The sequence below is a fragment of the Mustelus asterias genome, unplaced genomic scaffold (genome assembly GCF_964213995.1).
Source record: "Mustelus asterias unplaced genomic scaffold, sMusAst1.hap1.1 HAP1_SCAFFOLD_235, whole genome shotgun sequence".
Classification (NCBI taxonomy): Eukaryota; Metazoa; Chordata; class Chondrichthyes; order Carcharhiniformes; family Triakidae; genus Mustelus; species Mustelus asterias.
The window spans coordinates 620,764-636,887 of record NW_027590210.1 but is presented as its reverse complement, the minus strand read 5'-3'; the positions used below and the strand labels follow the sequence as shown (position 1 = coordinate 636,887).

Sequence of the window (16,124 nt, the reverse complement as noted above, 5' to 3'; positions counted from 1 at the left end):
CCCCCTCTTCCTATTGGTCCGGAGCTGCCGTCAATCAGTCCCCGGGCATTGTGATGTGGAGCATGCGCAGTGTCATTGCTGCCCTTGGCGCTTGTTTGTCCCGGGGAAGCGGAGTCAGCGTTAGGCGGTGGCTGGGGGAGGATTTGGAAACACTTTGTGGATCCGCAAACCCTTCAGAATCATTGCATCAGCTCCCTGGTTTGCAGCTGCGGGGCTTCTCCCTCCCTCCCTCCCGGGAACAGGCCCAGGTTAACGGTCCCATCCTGGCTCAGCCACTGGAGGATGGTTCACATCAGAGGATGGGGGAGGGGGACAATAAATAAGAGGTTACACTTTGACCTCAAATCAATGAGGACTCTGATCTCTGGGAAGGAAGGAAACCCTGGGAGGTGGGCGGGGAGGATTCACCAACACCCTCTGGAGGCCCCAACACCCCCAATAAGACCCACTGGTTTTATTGTCAGTCTGCAGACAGGAGCTGGAGAACTGAACCCAGTAAGGAGTTTAACAACACCAGGTTAAAGTTCAACGGGTTTATTTGGTCGCAAAAGCCACAAGCTTTCGGAGCCTTAAGCTCCTTCAGGAGAGTGGGAATTCTGTTCACAAACAGGGTATATAAAGACACAAACTCAATTTACAGAATAATGGTTGGAATGCGAATACTTACAGCTAATCAAGCCTTAAAGCCACATCATGAACTGAACCCAGACAGAGGAGAGGGAGGGAGAAAACTGGGAGTGGAGGAAAGAAATGGTGGAGATGGGTTTGGATTTCAGCCCAGGGAGGAAGGAGAGTGTGTGGGACAGGGATTTACAGATTTGGGGGAACAAGAGAGGAAAAAAGTTCCAGAGAAACTGGAATTGTTCAGAATTTCTATCCTGTTCTGACAGTGATGACTTTTCTAAACTGTTTTTTACAGGATATTCGAAGTGAAGGAACGGCAGACAGAAAACTCAAACCGGACATCACATCTGACAAAGTCATTCAGTTCCTTAGAAGCTGAATATCGTTGGTCTTTGAATGTGGAAGGAGAAATATTTGTCTGTTCTGCCTGTGGGCAAAGAAATTGAACATCTGTGTGACCGGAAAAGCATCGGGACAAACACACAGTTGAGTGAGTGTGTTCCAGTGAACTGACGATGGAAAGATCTTTAACCAGTTACACAGCCTGAAGAAACATCACACTTTTCACAGTAGGGTGAAACTATATGCATGTTGTGTGTGTGCACCAGACTTTAACTGATCATCCAACCTGGAGAAACACAAGGACACCAGCACCATGGAGAAACTGTGGAAATGTGTGGATTGTGGGAAGGGATTTGGTTTCCCATCACAATTGGAAGTTCATCGGCGCAGTCACACTGGGGAGAGACCGTTCACCTGCTCCGTCTGTGGGAAGGGATTCACCCATTCATACAATCTTCTGACTCACCAACGGGTTCACACTGGGGAGAGGCCGTTCCCCTGCCCTGTGTGTGGGAAGGGATTCACTCGCTCATCCCACATTGTGACACACCAACTTGTTCACACTGATGAGAGACTGTTTACATGTTCTGACTGTGGGAGGAGTTTTAAATGCAAAAAGGATCTGCTGACACACCACCGAATTCACACTGGGGAGAGACCATTCGCCTGCTCTGTGTGTGGGAAAGGATTCATTCAGTCATCCCACTTGCAGACACATCAACTTGTTCACTCTGATAACAAACTTTTTAATTGTTCCGACTGTGAGAAGAGCTTTAAAAATAAAAAGGATCTGCTGACGCACCAATATGCTCACACTGGGGAGAGGCCGTTCACCTGCTCCACGTGTGGGAAGGGATTCAGCCGTCCATCTGCCCTATTGAACCACCAGCGAATTCACACTGGGGAGAGGCCCTTCACCTGCTCAGACTGTGGGAAGGGATTCATTAATTCATCCAACCTTCTGATACACCAGCAACTCCACACAGGGGATCGACCGTTCACCTGCTCTGAATGTGGGAAGGGATTCACCCGTTCATACAACCTTCTGACACACCAGCAGGTTCACAGTGAGGAGAGGCCATTCACTTGCTCCGTTTGTGGGAAGGGATTCACTCGTTTATCCAACCTATTGAATCACCAGCGAGTTCACACTGGGGAGAGGCCGTTCACCTGCACCACGTGTGGGAAGGGATTCAGTCAGTCATCCAACCTGCTGACACATCAGAGAGTTCACAGTGGGGAGAGGCCATTTACCTGCTCTGTCTGTGGAAAGGGATTTATTCAGTCATCCCACCTGCTAACACACCGGCGAGTTCACAAACGACTGCAAGGTTTGGATTCTACACTTATTGATGCTGTGAATCATATCCAGTTCTGAATCATGTTCACTCTGACTTTTTTCTTCTGTTGAGGTTTAATATTCTGAATAAATGTGAAATAGACATTTGATTGAATCATTGTTGTAGATTTTTGTCTTTTCCATTTGAGTGTTTAACGTCACCAGGCTGGAGCTCAGAAAGGGCAATCTGAGGGAGGATCACACAGTAGGAACAGAACTTCATTCTTGACCCAGTCCTTCAGGGTCTCGCTGAGAGGGTCACACAGCACTTTGGTCTTTTTCGTCACTTTTCACTGACAGCAAAGTCCCCGTGTGGGTGAATCCTGAGGTGTGTAAGAAATGTGTCCCAGTCGTTCTTTTCCATGGTTCAGAGCTCCTAGACACGGAACAGAAGCTCCTTCACAACTGTGTTTAGAGTCAGGAAGAACAACGGTGAATGCTGGAAACGTGCTGTCAAAGATTGGTGTAAAACTGGGATCTATTCCTGACTGAGAGTGAAACGGCAGGTTTAGGTTTCCAGACTAAAAATGAAAAAAAGTCTAAAACATTTTAATGTGTGTGTGTGTCAGTCCTGGTTTATTGACCAGAAACTGGCTTCAAATAAATTGGTTGAAGTCTGCATTAAAGTAGCAGCTGGAGACGTTCAAAGGAGCCTGTTAACTGCTGGGACAATTAGACAACAATTTGATTCCCAGATAGAGAAGGAGCTGCAGTGTGTGTCCAAGAATTCTCAGTTTTGTTGTGTGCTTCCCATACACTATCCTTCTAAATAAGCCTCACTCCTATCAGCCTTTAACCATTATAAACAGAACAGAGTGAAGCATCAGAGTCCTGACTGACCATTTAAGAATGAGTGATGTGTTCAGCTGAAGTTTCCTGTTGGTAGTTTTCTGGGTGATCTCCTTATTTTGATCATTCTCAGTGATCCCTGGGTGTGAACCTGCTCTCCTCTCTTTCAGACATTCACTCACTTAACATCTCCTCTCTCTCAGAAACTCAATCACTCAACACCTCTCATCTCTCTCACACTCACTGAACGTCTCTCTCTCTCTCTCCAGGCATTCACTCACACTTACCTTACCTTCCATCTCTCTTCCACTCTAACCTCGCTCCTCTCTCACATTCACTTAACCTCTCTCCTCTCAGAAACTGTCTTCATCACTTAATGTCTCTCTATCTTTCTTTCAAACACTCACTCATTTAACCTTCCTATTTCAGATAATGCTTAAACTTATTCATTGTTTTCTCTCTCTCATTACCTCTGTCTGAAAAAGCACAAACACACTTCATCTCTTCGCTGTCTGAGAAAACATCTAATTGATGGAGATTCAATCCTCTCTGTTTCTCTCTCCCACTTCCTCTGACAGGCCCTGACTCACTTTAAATCTCCTCTTTTCTAATAACCCTCTTTGGGAAAACTCATTTGTTCTCTAATTCCTCATTTCTCCCAGTGATGACCCTCAGTCCATCTCCCAATTCAGTGAATGTGTTAAAAGTCCAAATAATCTCCTTTCTTTATTGTTTAAAATGGGAATAGAGGTGAATGTAATGTTGAGACCAGCATCAATCTGTGTGGTTGCTCTTGATGCTGTCAGAGTGAGTTCACCCTCACAGGAAGGAAGACTGTTCACGGTGATAACATCAAAGTGACACCGGCTGTTTCATTCTCAGGTAATACAACTTGCTGTTTCTCTGCTGCCGGTTCAAAAACGCACATCTCACTTCTGAGCAGAAAATAAATCCAGGGACAACAATCTGGTGAGAACATCTGTCAATGCGGCCGATATCTGTCCACAGAGTCAGGGCAGAGTCACACAGGTCACATTGTGGTGACATTTACAAATGAGCCAGTTATTTCTGTTCAGAGTTTCCATTCGCAGATATAACCAGCTGTGTCTGTGGATCAGTTACTGAGTTCCCTCTGCTCCCCATAGCTGGGAACTGACAGCCTGCTCCCTTATATTGTATATCATTCTCTCTGTATTGCTTGTTTCTTCTGTTTCTCACCTGAGGTGTGGGCCCCACACCTCAGGAAGGACATACTGGCACTGGAGCGGGTCCAGCGGAGATTCACACGGATGATCCCAGGAATGGTAGGCCTGACATACGATGAACGTCTGAGGATCGTGGGATTATATTCATTGGAGTTTAGGAGGTTGAGGGGAGATCTGATAGAAACTTACAAGATAATGAACGGCTTAGATAGGATGGACGTAGGGAAGTTGTTTCCATTAACAGGGGAGACTAGGACGCGGGGGCACAGCCTTAGAATAAAAGGGAGTCACTTTAGAACAGAGATGAGGAGAAATTTCTTCAGCCAGAGAGTGGTGGGTCTGTGGAATTCATTGCCACAGAGGGCTGTGGAGGCCGAGACGTTGAGCGTCTTCAAGACAGAAATTGATAAATTCTTGATTTCTCGAGGAATTAAGGGCTATGGGGAGAGAGCGGGTAAATGGAGTTGAAATCAACCATGATTGAATGGTGGAGTGGACTCGATGGGCCGAATGGCCTTACTTCCGCTCCTATGTCTTATGGTCTTATGGTCTTTTATCTTTGACTGCCTCATCTTTCTGCTTTTTAAAATCTTTCTCAATTTTTCTCTCAGTCTTTCTGTCTCTCCTTTCCTCTGTATCTCTCTCAGGCTCTGTGTATTCCTATTTGATCGAGATGTTCAAAATCATGAAGAGTTTCTGATTGATTATAGAGGGAAAAACAGGGAGAAAAGCAGAAAAACGCGGCAGGTCCGGTGGCATCTGTTGAGAGAGTTAACATTTTGAGTCCATATAATTCTTCAGGGCAGGAAAAACATGGGTTATCCATCTTAGATCAGGGAATGTGCTGGGGAGATTTAATAGAGGTGTTTAAAACGACAAATGATTTATGATAGTGTCAATGGAGAGAAATTATCTCCCAGGAGCAGGAGGGTCTGTCGATGGAGAGAATCGATTTCCCCGGTGCAGGAGGGTCTGTAAGCAGAGGACACAGAGATTTAATTTAATTAACAACAGAACTGGAGGGGGTGATAAGGAGAATGTTTTACACAATAACTTGATATGATCTGGAATGCACAAACTGACAGGTGCTAGAAGCAGGTTTAAAAGTAGCTTTCAAAGGGAATTGGATAAATACTTGCAGAAGGTAAATTGGCAGAGTTATGGTGAATGGGATGAATTGGACAGTTCACTCATCTTTGTGACATTCTGAATGTTTCTCTCCGAAGGTTTTAATATTTGAACTTTTCGGTTATAATGTGTCTCAAACAGAAGATTAAAATATTGGGTTTGATGAGCTGTCAGATCTCTTTCCTGTGTGTCTGTGTAACTTGCGAACTGGAGATAACCATGAGGAGGAACTGATTATTTTCAGTTCCTCTAACAGATACACCTCAGATATCAGAAATCCCTGGAGTTCCCCATGTCCTCAATATTCTCGCCTCGAGTATAACAGCTCTCAGTCAGGCCGAGTCAGTCACATGTGTCTCTGTCATGATGTTTCCACTTGTATTTTATCACTCACCTCCCAGTGACACTCACCACAACACAGACACCCTAAAATATCATTGTTCCCTTACACTTTGTCCTCCTATTATAATCAAATGTTTGTTGGGCCTCTTGTCTCCCTTAATGTCAGATTACCTGCAGTTAAAATGACCTCAGAGACACTGAAACTGCAGTTGTAAAATACAGCAGAATTGGAATAACAGACAGGTTATTGTCTGATAATGACAGTGGCAGAGTAACACACATCGAATTTAAATACATTATATCAATAGATCACGACTCACTCACACCATCAAATGAAACCAAAACTTTGGTTATGGTGCACGAGATACTGACTATTACCATTACATTGGATCCAATGCTGTGTTCGCTAACATACTGCAACGTGACTCTTATTATTTGAACAAACATTGTATTTGTTACACTCAGAGTAAGTCAGTGCTTTGCTGTGTTGTCTCTGTGCCCCATCTCCACTCTGATTGTATTGGAGCCTGTGTGTGTCATTGTTACACTGAGACTCTGTTATTGCTAATGTGGAGATGCCGGCGTTGGACTGGGGTAAACACAGTAAGAAGTTTAACAACACCAGGTTAAAGTCCAACAGGTTTATTTGGTAGCAAAAGCCACAAGCTTTCGGAGCCTTAAGCTCCTTCTTCAGGTGAGTGGGAATTCTGTTCACAAACAGGGCATATAAAGACACAAACTCAATTTACAGAATAGTGGTTGGAATGCGAATACTTACAGCTAATCAAGTCTTAAAGGTACAAACAATGCGAGTGGAGAGAGCATCAAGACAGGTCAAAGAGATGTGTATTGTCTCCAGACAGGACAGCCAGTGAGACTCTGCAAGTCCAGGCAAGCTGTGGGGATTACAGATAGTGTGACATGAACCCAATATCCCGGTTGAGGCCGTCCTCATGTGTGCGGAACTTGGCTATCAGTTTCTGCTCAGCGACTCTGCGCTGTCGTGTGTCGTGAAGGCAGCCTTGGAGAACGCTTACCCGAAGATCAGAGGCTGAATGCTCGTGACCGCTCAAGTGCTCCCCAACAGGAAGAGAACAGTCTTGCCTGGTGATTGTCAGGCGGTGTTCATTCATCCGTTGTCGCAGTGTCTGCATGGTTTCCCCAATGTACCATGCCTCGGGACATCCTTTCCTGCAGCGTATCAGGTAGACAACGTTGGCCGAGTTGCAAGAGTATGTACCGTGTACCTGGTGGATGGTGTTCTCACGTGAGATGATGGCATCTGTGTCGATGATCCGGCACGTCTTGCAGAGGTTGCTGTGGCAGGGTTGTGTGGTGTCGTGGTCACTGTTCTCCTGAAGGCTGGCTAGTTTGCTGCGGACAATGGTCTGTTTGAGGTTGTGCGGTTGTTTGAAGGCAAGAAGTGGGGGTGTGGGGATGGCCTTGGCGAGATGTTCGTCTTCATCAATGACATGTTGAAGGCTCCGGAGGAGATGCCGTAGCTTCTCCGCTCCGGGGAAGTACTGGACGACGAAGGGTACTCTGTCCACCGTGTCCCGTGTTTGTCTTCTGAGGAGGTCGGTGCAGTTTTTCGCTGTGGCGCGCCGGAACTGTCGATCGATGAGTCGAGCGCTATATCCTGTTCTTATGAGAGCATCTTTCAGCATCTGGAGGTGTCTGTTGCGATCCTCCTCATCCGAGCAGATCCTGTGTGTACAGAAGGCTTGTCCGTAGGGGATGGCTTCTTTAACGTGTTTAGGGTGGAAGCTCTCCACTCACATTGTTTGTACTTTTGAGACTTGATCAGTTGTAAGTATTCGCATTCCAACCATTATTCTGTAAATTGAGTTTGTGTCTTTATATGCCCTGTTTGTGAACAGAATTCCCACTCACCTGACGAAGGAGCAGCGCTCCGAAAGCTTGTGTGGTGTTTGCTCCCAAATAAACCTGTTGGACTTTAACCTGGTGTTGTTCAACTTCTTACTGTTATTATTGGACAAACAGCAAGTCACCGTCACAATGCCCAGCTGATTGACGGCAGCGCGGACCAATGGGAAGAGGGGGCAGTGCTGGAGGACCGATCGCTCCCGATCGGTCCTCCAACCAATAGGAGCGTACGAGGGGCGGGGCCAGCTTTGACTGGAGCATGCGCAGTGTGAGTAATGGCGATCGAAAGCGGCTTTTGTTTTGGGCTCGGAAATCTGTTCGAGGTGATTGGCGGTACGGAGAGAGCAATGGATCGTCCAGGTGGGTGGAAACGCTGCGTAAGCATGTTGTGTAAGCCGCAAACCGCGGAAGAGAGCTTCCCGTACCCAGTTTGTACCGAGCAGGGCTGCAGCTCCTCGTGTTCGTCCCGGGTTAACGTTCGCCATCTTTATTGGGGGCAACATGCGGTAGTGCGCACGTGTGGCCGCCATGTTTGTAGAGGGCAATGTTGTCAATCAGTGGGAGGAGCTTGTTCCCCAGTGTTCAGAATGGAGACAACTTGTCAATCAAACTGCATCAACCCCCTGAGTCCCAATGTCTTATTGATGAGGCAGAGCGGTGGCAGAGAAGGAAAAAGAAAGGGAAATAAAAACAGTAAATGCTGGACAATCTCAGCAGATCTGACAGCATCTGTAGAGAGAGAATAGAACCAACTGGATAACCCATAGTCAGAGCTTGTACAGGTGTAAACAGAACAGGTAAACTTTGACATCTCCATGTACCCTTGTACACCTCTATCAATCTACTTTGCTCCGAGGAGAACAACCCCAAGTTATCCAGCCTAACATTGTAACTATAATTCCTCATGCCTGGAACCATTTTGATAAATCTCCTCTGCACCCTGTCAAGGAGTCTCACATCCTCCATAATGTGTGTGGTGATCACTGGTTTGCACAGACCCAGGTATTCTGTGTTCCTGTCTGTGATCTCATCACATACTTACAATTGCACAGTGACATCACCCCCGCTCCCCGGGGATTTCCTCAACTGGGAGATTTTTCTCTGATGCCAATGCTTCTGATATCTTTCCAGCTGCAGGCTCTAGCAGGAGATTTTAACATTAAAATCAGTTAAACTGTTTCAGAGGTGAGTGTTTGTGACCATTCACGGGCGCGAGTTCTCGTCTTAAACCAGCTGGTCGCCTCCATGCTGTGGTACCGGCTGGTCCCTTTGACCCCTCCCCCTAGCTTTGTCACCAATTAAGACCTGGCTGGCTTTAGGGATTCACATTCTAATCAGTATTCTGCAACTTGATTTTGTGTCTCTGTGCCCTGTTTGAGAGCACATTTCCACTCCATCTGACGAAGGAGCAGCGCTCCGAAAGCTTATGGTATTTGCTACCAAATAAACCTGTTGGACTTTAACCTGGTGTTGTGAGACTTCTTACTGGGTTCACCCCAGTCCAACGTCGGCATCTCCACATTTTGTCGCCAATATCCAGAGAACCCTCCTGCGGTTCTTCTGGGACAATCGGCTGCACTGGGTCCCTGCTGCGGTTCTGCATCTCCCACTTCAGGAGGGGGGACAAGGTCTGGTGTGCCTCCGCACTCAGATAGCGACCTTCCGCCTCCAGGCCCTGCAGAGGTACCTTTACATTGAGCCCTCTCCACGATGGTGTGCCATGGCAACGCATTTCTTCCGCCACTGCCACGGCCTGAATTATGACGTGCAGCTCCTGCATATCGAACTGGGGCGTGCTTCGACCACCCTGCAGGAGTTGCCCGTCTTTTACCAGGACCTCCTCACTGTCTGGAACACGGACGCCTCACGATGCAGCTCTCCCCCGTCAGGAGTAGCGGCTCTCGCTCCTCCAGCCATATGACTTCAGGTGGCTGGCGGAGAGGGGGGCTGTGGACGCCGGGGTGACCAGAATCGGGGACGTGCTCGATGGCGGAGGGGCGGGCTGGATGAGTCCCCGCGTGCTGGCTGAGCGCGCGGGGACGTCCATCTGGCGCACGGCCAAAGCCATCCTAGACCTTAGGACGGTCGTGCTCGGCCCCGAAACTGCACGCAAACTCGAGACGGCGCAGGCGTGCGGTGGGATCCCGCCCGAGCGTTCCCCTGTTCGGGCGGAATTCCACATTGGCCCAAAGCCTCAGCCCCCTCCCCTGGGTGAGGTGCCCCACAGCCTGAGCTGCCTCGCGGAAATGCCCTCCGTGCCTTTTTCTACCGCGCGGAGGCGTTTCCTGTGCGGGCTGCTGCTGCACACCCTCCACTACCGCCTCCTCGCCTGTCGCCCGGATACACCTTGGCGGGCCTTGTTGCCGCCGGGCGGCGGAGGTCCCCGCTGGAGGTCCCTCTACGGAGGGATCTCCCCCAATTACGTCGGGGACCTGGGGTGGAGGGTGATGCATGCAGCAGTTCCGCACAACCGTAGGATTCACTGGTTCACGGGCTCCGAAGCTTGCCCCTTCTGTGGCCTTGTGGAGTCCGTGGACCATGTCTATGTTTTGTGTCTTAGGCTGCACTCCCTTTGTGTTTTCCTAAAGAACCTTTTATTGATGTTTTGTTTGCACTTCAGTCCCACGCTCCTGATCTACGGAGACCCGGTGCGGAGAGGGGAGGGTCGGGATGGCGACCTCCTCGTGAACCTGCTCCTGGGCCTGGCGAAACACGCCATTTACCGGTCCAGGCAGCGGGCGATCGAGGGGGCCGTCCATCCTGACTGTCTGCCCCTCTACCGCGGCTACGTTCGCGGCCGGGTGTCCCTGGAGAGGGAGCAGGCGGTGTCCACGGGCGAGGTTGACGCCTTCCGTGCCCGTTGGGCACCGCAGGGGTTGGGGTGCGTTATCGACCCTAATAATCACATTTTAATTTGATGTTTTTAAGTTTCCTTTGTACTTTGATTTCTGTTTCGGGCTGTTCCCCCTCCTTTTGGGGAGCTGCCCCTTTAACTTTGTCCTGATTTAACTTGAGTTTGTTTATTTGTTTTGACCTAAAAAAGGCCAATATCTGTGAGTAAAACACTTTCTTTTCTCCCCCTTTCCATTTATTTTCTCATTCTGGGGGAAATTGGGGACTTGCAGCAACTGAAGAGAAAGGAAGTGAATCCAGGGAGGCTGCAGACTCTGGAAAGGTTGGCCCAGGTCTCTCTCTCTCTCTCTTAAAGACATTGATATAGAAACATAGAAGATAGGAGCAGGAGGAGGCCATTTGGCCCTTCGAGCCTGCTCCACCATTCATTACAATCATGGCTGATCACCCAACTCAATAGCCTAATCCTGCTTTTTCCCCATAACCTTTGATCCCATTCGCTCCAAGTGCTTTATCCAGGCTCCTCTTGAATACATTCAATGTTTTGGCATCAACTACTTCCTGTGGTAATAAATTCGACAGGCTCACCACTCTTTGGGTGAAGAAATGTCTCCTCACCTCCGTCCTAAATGGTCTGCCCTGAATCCTCAGACTGTGACCCCCCAGTTCTGGACTCCATCAGGAACATCCTCCCTGCATCTATCCTGTCTCGACCTGTTAGAATTTTATCAGTCTCTTTGAGATTCCCCCCTCATTCATCTGAACTCCAGCGAAAACAATCCTAACCTCGTCAGTCTCTCCTCATACATCAGTCCTGTGATTCCCTGAATCAGCCTGGTGAACATCCTTTGCTCCCTCAGCTTGACACATTTATTTGTCTGTCGAAAAGGATGGTCTTTTTCCTCATGTTCATAATTAAAGGGCAGCTTTCCCCAGGAGAAGGCTGACATTTAAGCGTACAGTAAATTAATATAGGACAGAGATATGTCTAGTGTTATTATATGGTACCCAGATTAGATACATTCTTTATGCTTCTGTAATAAAATACATTTATTATTATTTCTTGCATTGTAATATAAGGCTGTAGCGATGTTATACACTTCCAGTCATAAAGTCGTTACAGCACAGAAGGAATCCATTTTGGTAACTCGAGTCCATGCTGACTCTCTGTATAACATTCCAGTCCCATTCCCACTCTATATCCCCATTCTCCTGCAAGTTTACTTCCTTCAAGTGCCCATCCACTTTCATTTGTAAATAGAATCCATAGATATGGATGGAGATTTAAAACTTTTTGGGAATGAAATAGGAAAGAATATTCCAGAGAAACTAGAATTGTCTGCTCTGAATTTCTATCCTATACTGACTGTGATGACTTTTGCAAACTCATTTCACAGGATTTTGAACGAGGGATCACAGGCAAAAATCTCAACCGTCACATCCAGAAAGAGTCATATTCCTTGGGATCTGAATATCTTGTAATATGGAACTGTAGCTACGTTATATATTTCCAGACGTCTCTTCCCTCAGAGGGTTGTGAGTCTTTTGGATTTCTCTTCCACAGGGACCAGTGGAGGCTGAGGATCATTGAATATATTCCAGTTAGACAGATCTTTGACTGACAAGGGTGTCAAGGATTATGGGGAACAGACAAGAAGATGGAGCAAAAGCTAAGATGTGGGGGGATTTCTTCACTCAAGGATGTGGTAAAGCTTTGGAATTCTCAACCCCTGAGGACAGTGGAGCCTCAGTCATCAACTATTTTCAAGAGAGAGATTGATTGGTTTCTAGATATTGAAGATATCAAGGGATATGGGTTTAGTGTGGGGAGAATGATGCCGAGGTAGATGAACAAATTATCTCATTGAATAATTGAAAAGGCTCGATGGGCCAAATGGCCGACTGCAGCTCCTAGTTGTTATGGTCTCTGTGTCCAGGACAGGAAGCAGTGAGCATGGATCTGTCAATCAGCCTCAATCAGCACCTTCAGGAGAATTGGGAGGGTGAATATTAGATACAGCAGAGTGAGAATGGAGGGAGAGTGTGTGGGATGGAAATTTACAGCTGTTTGGGGAATGAGAGAGGAAAGAAGATTCCATAGAAACTAGAACTGTCTGTTCTGAATTTCTATCCTGTACTGACACCGATGACTTTTGTAAACTTGTTTTACAGGATATTGAAAGAGGAATCACCGGCCGAAATCTCAAACGTCACGTCTGGATCTGAGAGAGTCATATTCCTTGGGAGCTGAATATCATCGGCCTTTGAATCGAGAAGGAGAAATGGTTGTCCGGTCTGTTGATTTGAAATGATTTCAAACATCAGTGTGACTGGAAAAGCAGCAACACACTGCCACACTCGAGTGAGAGTCTTCCAGTGCACTGACTAAAGAGCTTTAACCAGTTACACAGCCTGAATAAATATCACACCATTCACAGCAGGGAGAGACGGTACCCGTGTTCTGTGTGTGGACGAGGCTTCAACTGATTGTCCACCCAAGAGAGAGGCAAGGACACCTGCACCATGGAGAAACCGTGGAAATGTGCGGACTGTGGGAAGGGATACAGAGCCCCATCTCTGCTGGAAGCTCATCGCCGCAGCCACACTGGGGAGAGGCCATTCAGCTGCTCTCAGTGTGGGGAGGGATTCACTTCTTCATCCCACCTACGGACACACCAGCGAGTTCACACTGGGGAGAGGCCGTTCACCTGCTCTCAGTGTGGGAAGGGATTCACTTGTTCATTCCACCTGCGGAGGCACCAGCGAGTTCACACTGGGGAGAGGCCGTTCACCTGCTCTCAGTGTGGGGAGGGATTCACTCGGTCATCCAGCCTGCAGACACACCAGCGAGTTCACACTGGGGAGAGGGCATTCACCTGCTCTCAGTGTGGGAAGGGATTCACTCGGTCATCCAGCCTGCGGGCACACGAGCGCATTCACACTGGGGAGAGACCGTTCACCTGCTCTCAATGTGGGAAGGGATTCTGTGATTCATCCAGCCTGCTGAGGCACCAGCCAGTTCACACTGGGGAGAGGCCATTCACCTGCTCTCAGTGTGGGAAGGGATTCTGTGATTCATCCAGCCTGCTGAGACACCAGCGAGTTCACACTGGGGAGAGGTCATTCACCTGCTCTCAGTGTGGGAAGGGATTCTGTGATTCATCCAGCCTGCTGAGACACCAGCGAGTTCACACTGGGGAGAGGCCATTCATCTGCTCTCAGTGTGGGAAGGGATTCACTCGATTATCCAACCTGCGGATACACCAACGAGTTCACACTGGAGAGAAGCCGTTCACCTGCTCTCAGTGTGAGAAGAGATTCAGTCTTTCATCCCAGCTGCTGCGACACCAACGAGTTCACGAGTGATTCCAGGGGTTGGATTCTGCTGTTATTGTTTCTGCTCTCAATTACACCCAGGACTGCATTTTGTTCATTCTCACAGTTGGTCAATGGGGAGGATGCTCTGATTGTGGGAAGGGATTCACTGATTCATCCGACCTGCTGAAACGCCAGAGAATTCATAATCGGGAGAGGCCATTTATCTGCTCCGAGTGTGGGAAGGGATTTACTCAGTCATTCAACCTGCTAAAACACCAGCCTAGTCACACTGGAGAGAGGCCATTCACTTGCTCCAGTTGTGGGAAGGGATTTATTGATTCATCCAGCCTGCGGAGGCACCAGCGAGTTCACACCGGGGAGAGACCAGTCACCTGCTCTGATTATGGCAAGGGATTCAGTCAATCATCCAACCTGGTAAAGCACCAGCGAATTCACACTGGGGACAGGCCATTCACCTGCTCCGTGTGTGGGAAGGGATTCACTCAGTCACCTCACCTGGTAAAGCACCAGCGAATTCACACTGGGGACAGGCCATTCACCTGCTCCGTGTGTGGGAAGGGATTCACTCAGTCGCCTCACCTGGTAAAGCACCAGCGAATTCACACTGGGGACAGGCCATTCACCTGCTCCGTGTGTGGGAAGGGATTCACTCAGTCACCTCACCTGCTGAAACACCATCAGGTTCACGAGTGACTGCAAGCACTGAATTTTGCTGTTAATCACATCGAGGTCCCAACCATTTTCATTGGTGTCTGTTTCTGCTGATGTTAATAAACCCCGGCCCAGTTGTAAGATTTGTATTGTGGATTGTCTTTGTCTGAGTCCTGAACTCGTAAATAAAAACAAGAAGTGCTGTAAAAACTCAGCAGGTCTGACAGCATCTCCGGAGAGAGAAACAGAGCTAATGTTTTGACACTGAAGAAGAGTCACATTCAACTGGAAACATTAACTGTTCCTGTCTTTACAGATTCTGTCAGACGTACTGAGATTTTGCAGCAACTTCTGCTTTTAGAATGACGGTGAATGCTGGATACATGAATCAGAGATTGGTGTAAAACTGGGATCTGCTCCTAAATGAAAGTGAAACAGCAGGTTAAAGTTTCCAGTCTGAAAAGTACGATGGTTATTATACTATATCTACCATTTTAAGGCTGGTTTTAACTCATTTAAAATAAACCTATTTAAAATATATTTGTTAAAGTCAGTATTAAAATACGAGTTATAAAGACATGTCTGTGGAGACGTCTTGTCTGGAGACAATACACATCTTTTTAGCCTGTCTTGATGCTCTCTCCACTCACGTTGTTTGTATCTTAAAGACTTGATTAGTTGTAAGTATTCGCATTCAAACCATTATTCATGTAAATTGAGTCCGTGTCTTTATCTGCCCTGTTTGTGAACAGAATTCCCACTCACCTGAAGAAGGGGCTTGGAGCTCCGAAAGCTTGTGTGGCTTTTGCTACCAAATAAACCTGTTGGACTTTAACCTGGTGTTGTTAAACTTCTTACAGCAATTCAGTCAGTCCCATTCCCCTGAGTTCCGCATCACAATGGAATGGGTGAGGGTCCCAGATGAGCTGCGACTGGGGTGGAGTCGGGCGATGTCACTGAGGTGGAAAGTTTTAAAGTTGGGGTTTTATTACAATCCAGCAGTTTTCATGGTCACTTTCTCCGAGCACCAACCCAGATTCATTCAGCTCAATTTCACAACCCACTTTTGTGTTTTTGTGGGTTCTCTCTCACTCCCTTGATTCTGTTTTAAATCAATTTCACAGGGTTCTGGAAGAGAAGGATTTACAATCTGGAAACTGAAAGCAAATATAATATCAGAACCCAATTGAATCGGCCGATTTACCATAACCTAAATATTTTGGACATGGAAGAAAAATGCACCGTTGACCTTGGAGAGAAACTGCACACATATTCTGTGTGTGGACAAGATTTCAACCAATCATCCAGCCTTTCGGGACATAATTGCAGTCATGACAGGGAGAAAGCCGTGGAAATGTGGGGACGGTGGGAAGGGATTTGATTACCCATCCCAGCTGGAGATTCATCGGCGCATTCACACCAGGGTGAGACCATTCACCTGCTCCCAGTGTGGGAAGGGATTCAATCGGTCATCTAACCTCGCACTACACCAGCGAGCTCACACTGGGGAGAGGCCATTCACCTGCTCCCAGTGTGGGAAGGGATTCACTACCTCATCTCATCTGCTGAAACACCAGCGAACTCACACTGGGGAGAGGCCATTCACCTGCTCCCAGTGTGGGAAG

At 47.6% G+C, this 16,124-nt stretch overlaps 2 protein-coding genes across 8 annotated transcripts; both read left to right on the top strand.

Moving 5' to 3' along the window:
• Positions 1-66: 66 nt before the first annotated feature.
• LOC144485840 (uncharacterized) lies at positions 67-2,420 on the top strand. 3 transcript variants are annotated; one of them, XM_078203913.1, is made up of 2 exons: positions 67-248; positions 920-2,420. In XM_078203913.1, exon 2 carries the CDS (start codon positions 1,280-1,282, stop codon positions 2,342-2,344), a length of 1,065 nt encoding a protein of 354 aa, XP_078060039.1. In that variant the 5' UTR covers positions 67-248; positions 920-1,279; the 3' UTR covers positions 2,345-2,420. The 3 variants fall into 3 exon arrangements, with proteins under 3 accessions (XP_078060039.1, XP_078060040.1, XP_078060038.1); XM_078203914.1 differs by having other exon boundaries at positions 98-198; XM_078203912.1 differs by having other exon boundaries at positions 98-495.
• Positions 2,421-7,906: 5,486 nt separating this feature from the next.
• Positions 7,907-15,332, top strand: LOC144485838 (uncharacterized). 5 transcript variants are annotated; one of them, XR_013496196.1, is made up of 4 exons: positions 7,916-8,016; positions 10,782-10,831; positions 12,682-14,294; positions 14,463-15,332. XR_013496196.1 is itself a non-coding variant. In XM_078203911.1 (3 exons), the coding sequence occupies exon 3, from the start codon at positions 13,033-13,035 to the stop codon at positions 13,873-13,875; it is 843 nt and encodes a 280-aa protein (XP_078060037.1). In that variant the 5' UTR covers positions 7,916-8,016; positions 10,782-10,831; positions 12,682-13,032; the 3' UTR covers positions 13,876-15,332. The 5 variants fall into 5 exon arrangements, 2 of the variants coding, with proteins under 2 accessions (XP_078060037.1, XP_078060036.1); XR_013496195.1 differs by having other exon boundaries at positions 10,782-10,841; XR_013496194.1 differs by lacking the exon at positions 10,782-10,831 and having other exon boundaries at positions 7,907-8,016.
• The last annotated feature ends 792 nt before the right edge of the window (positions 15,333-16,124 follow it).

What these genes read in the sequence shown, in the direction of transcription:
- LOC144485838 (XM_078203911.1), top strand. Translation starts at nt 13,033, where the DNA reads ATGGAGAAACCGTGGAAATGTGCGGACTGTGGGAAGGGATACAGAGCC.
- LOC144485840 (XM_078203913.1), top strand. Translation starts at nt 1,280, where the DNA reads ATGGAGAAACTGTGGAAATGTGTGGATTGTGGGAAGGGATTTGGTTTC.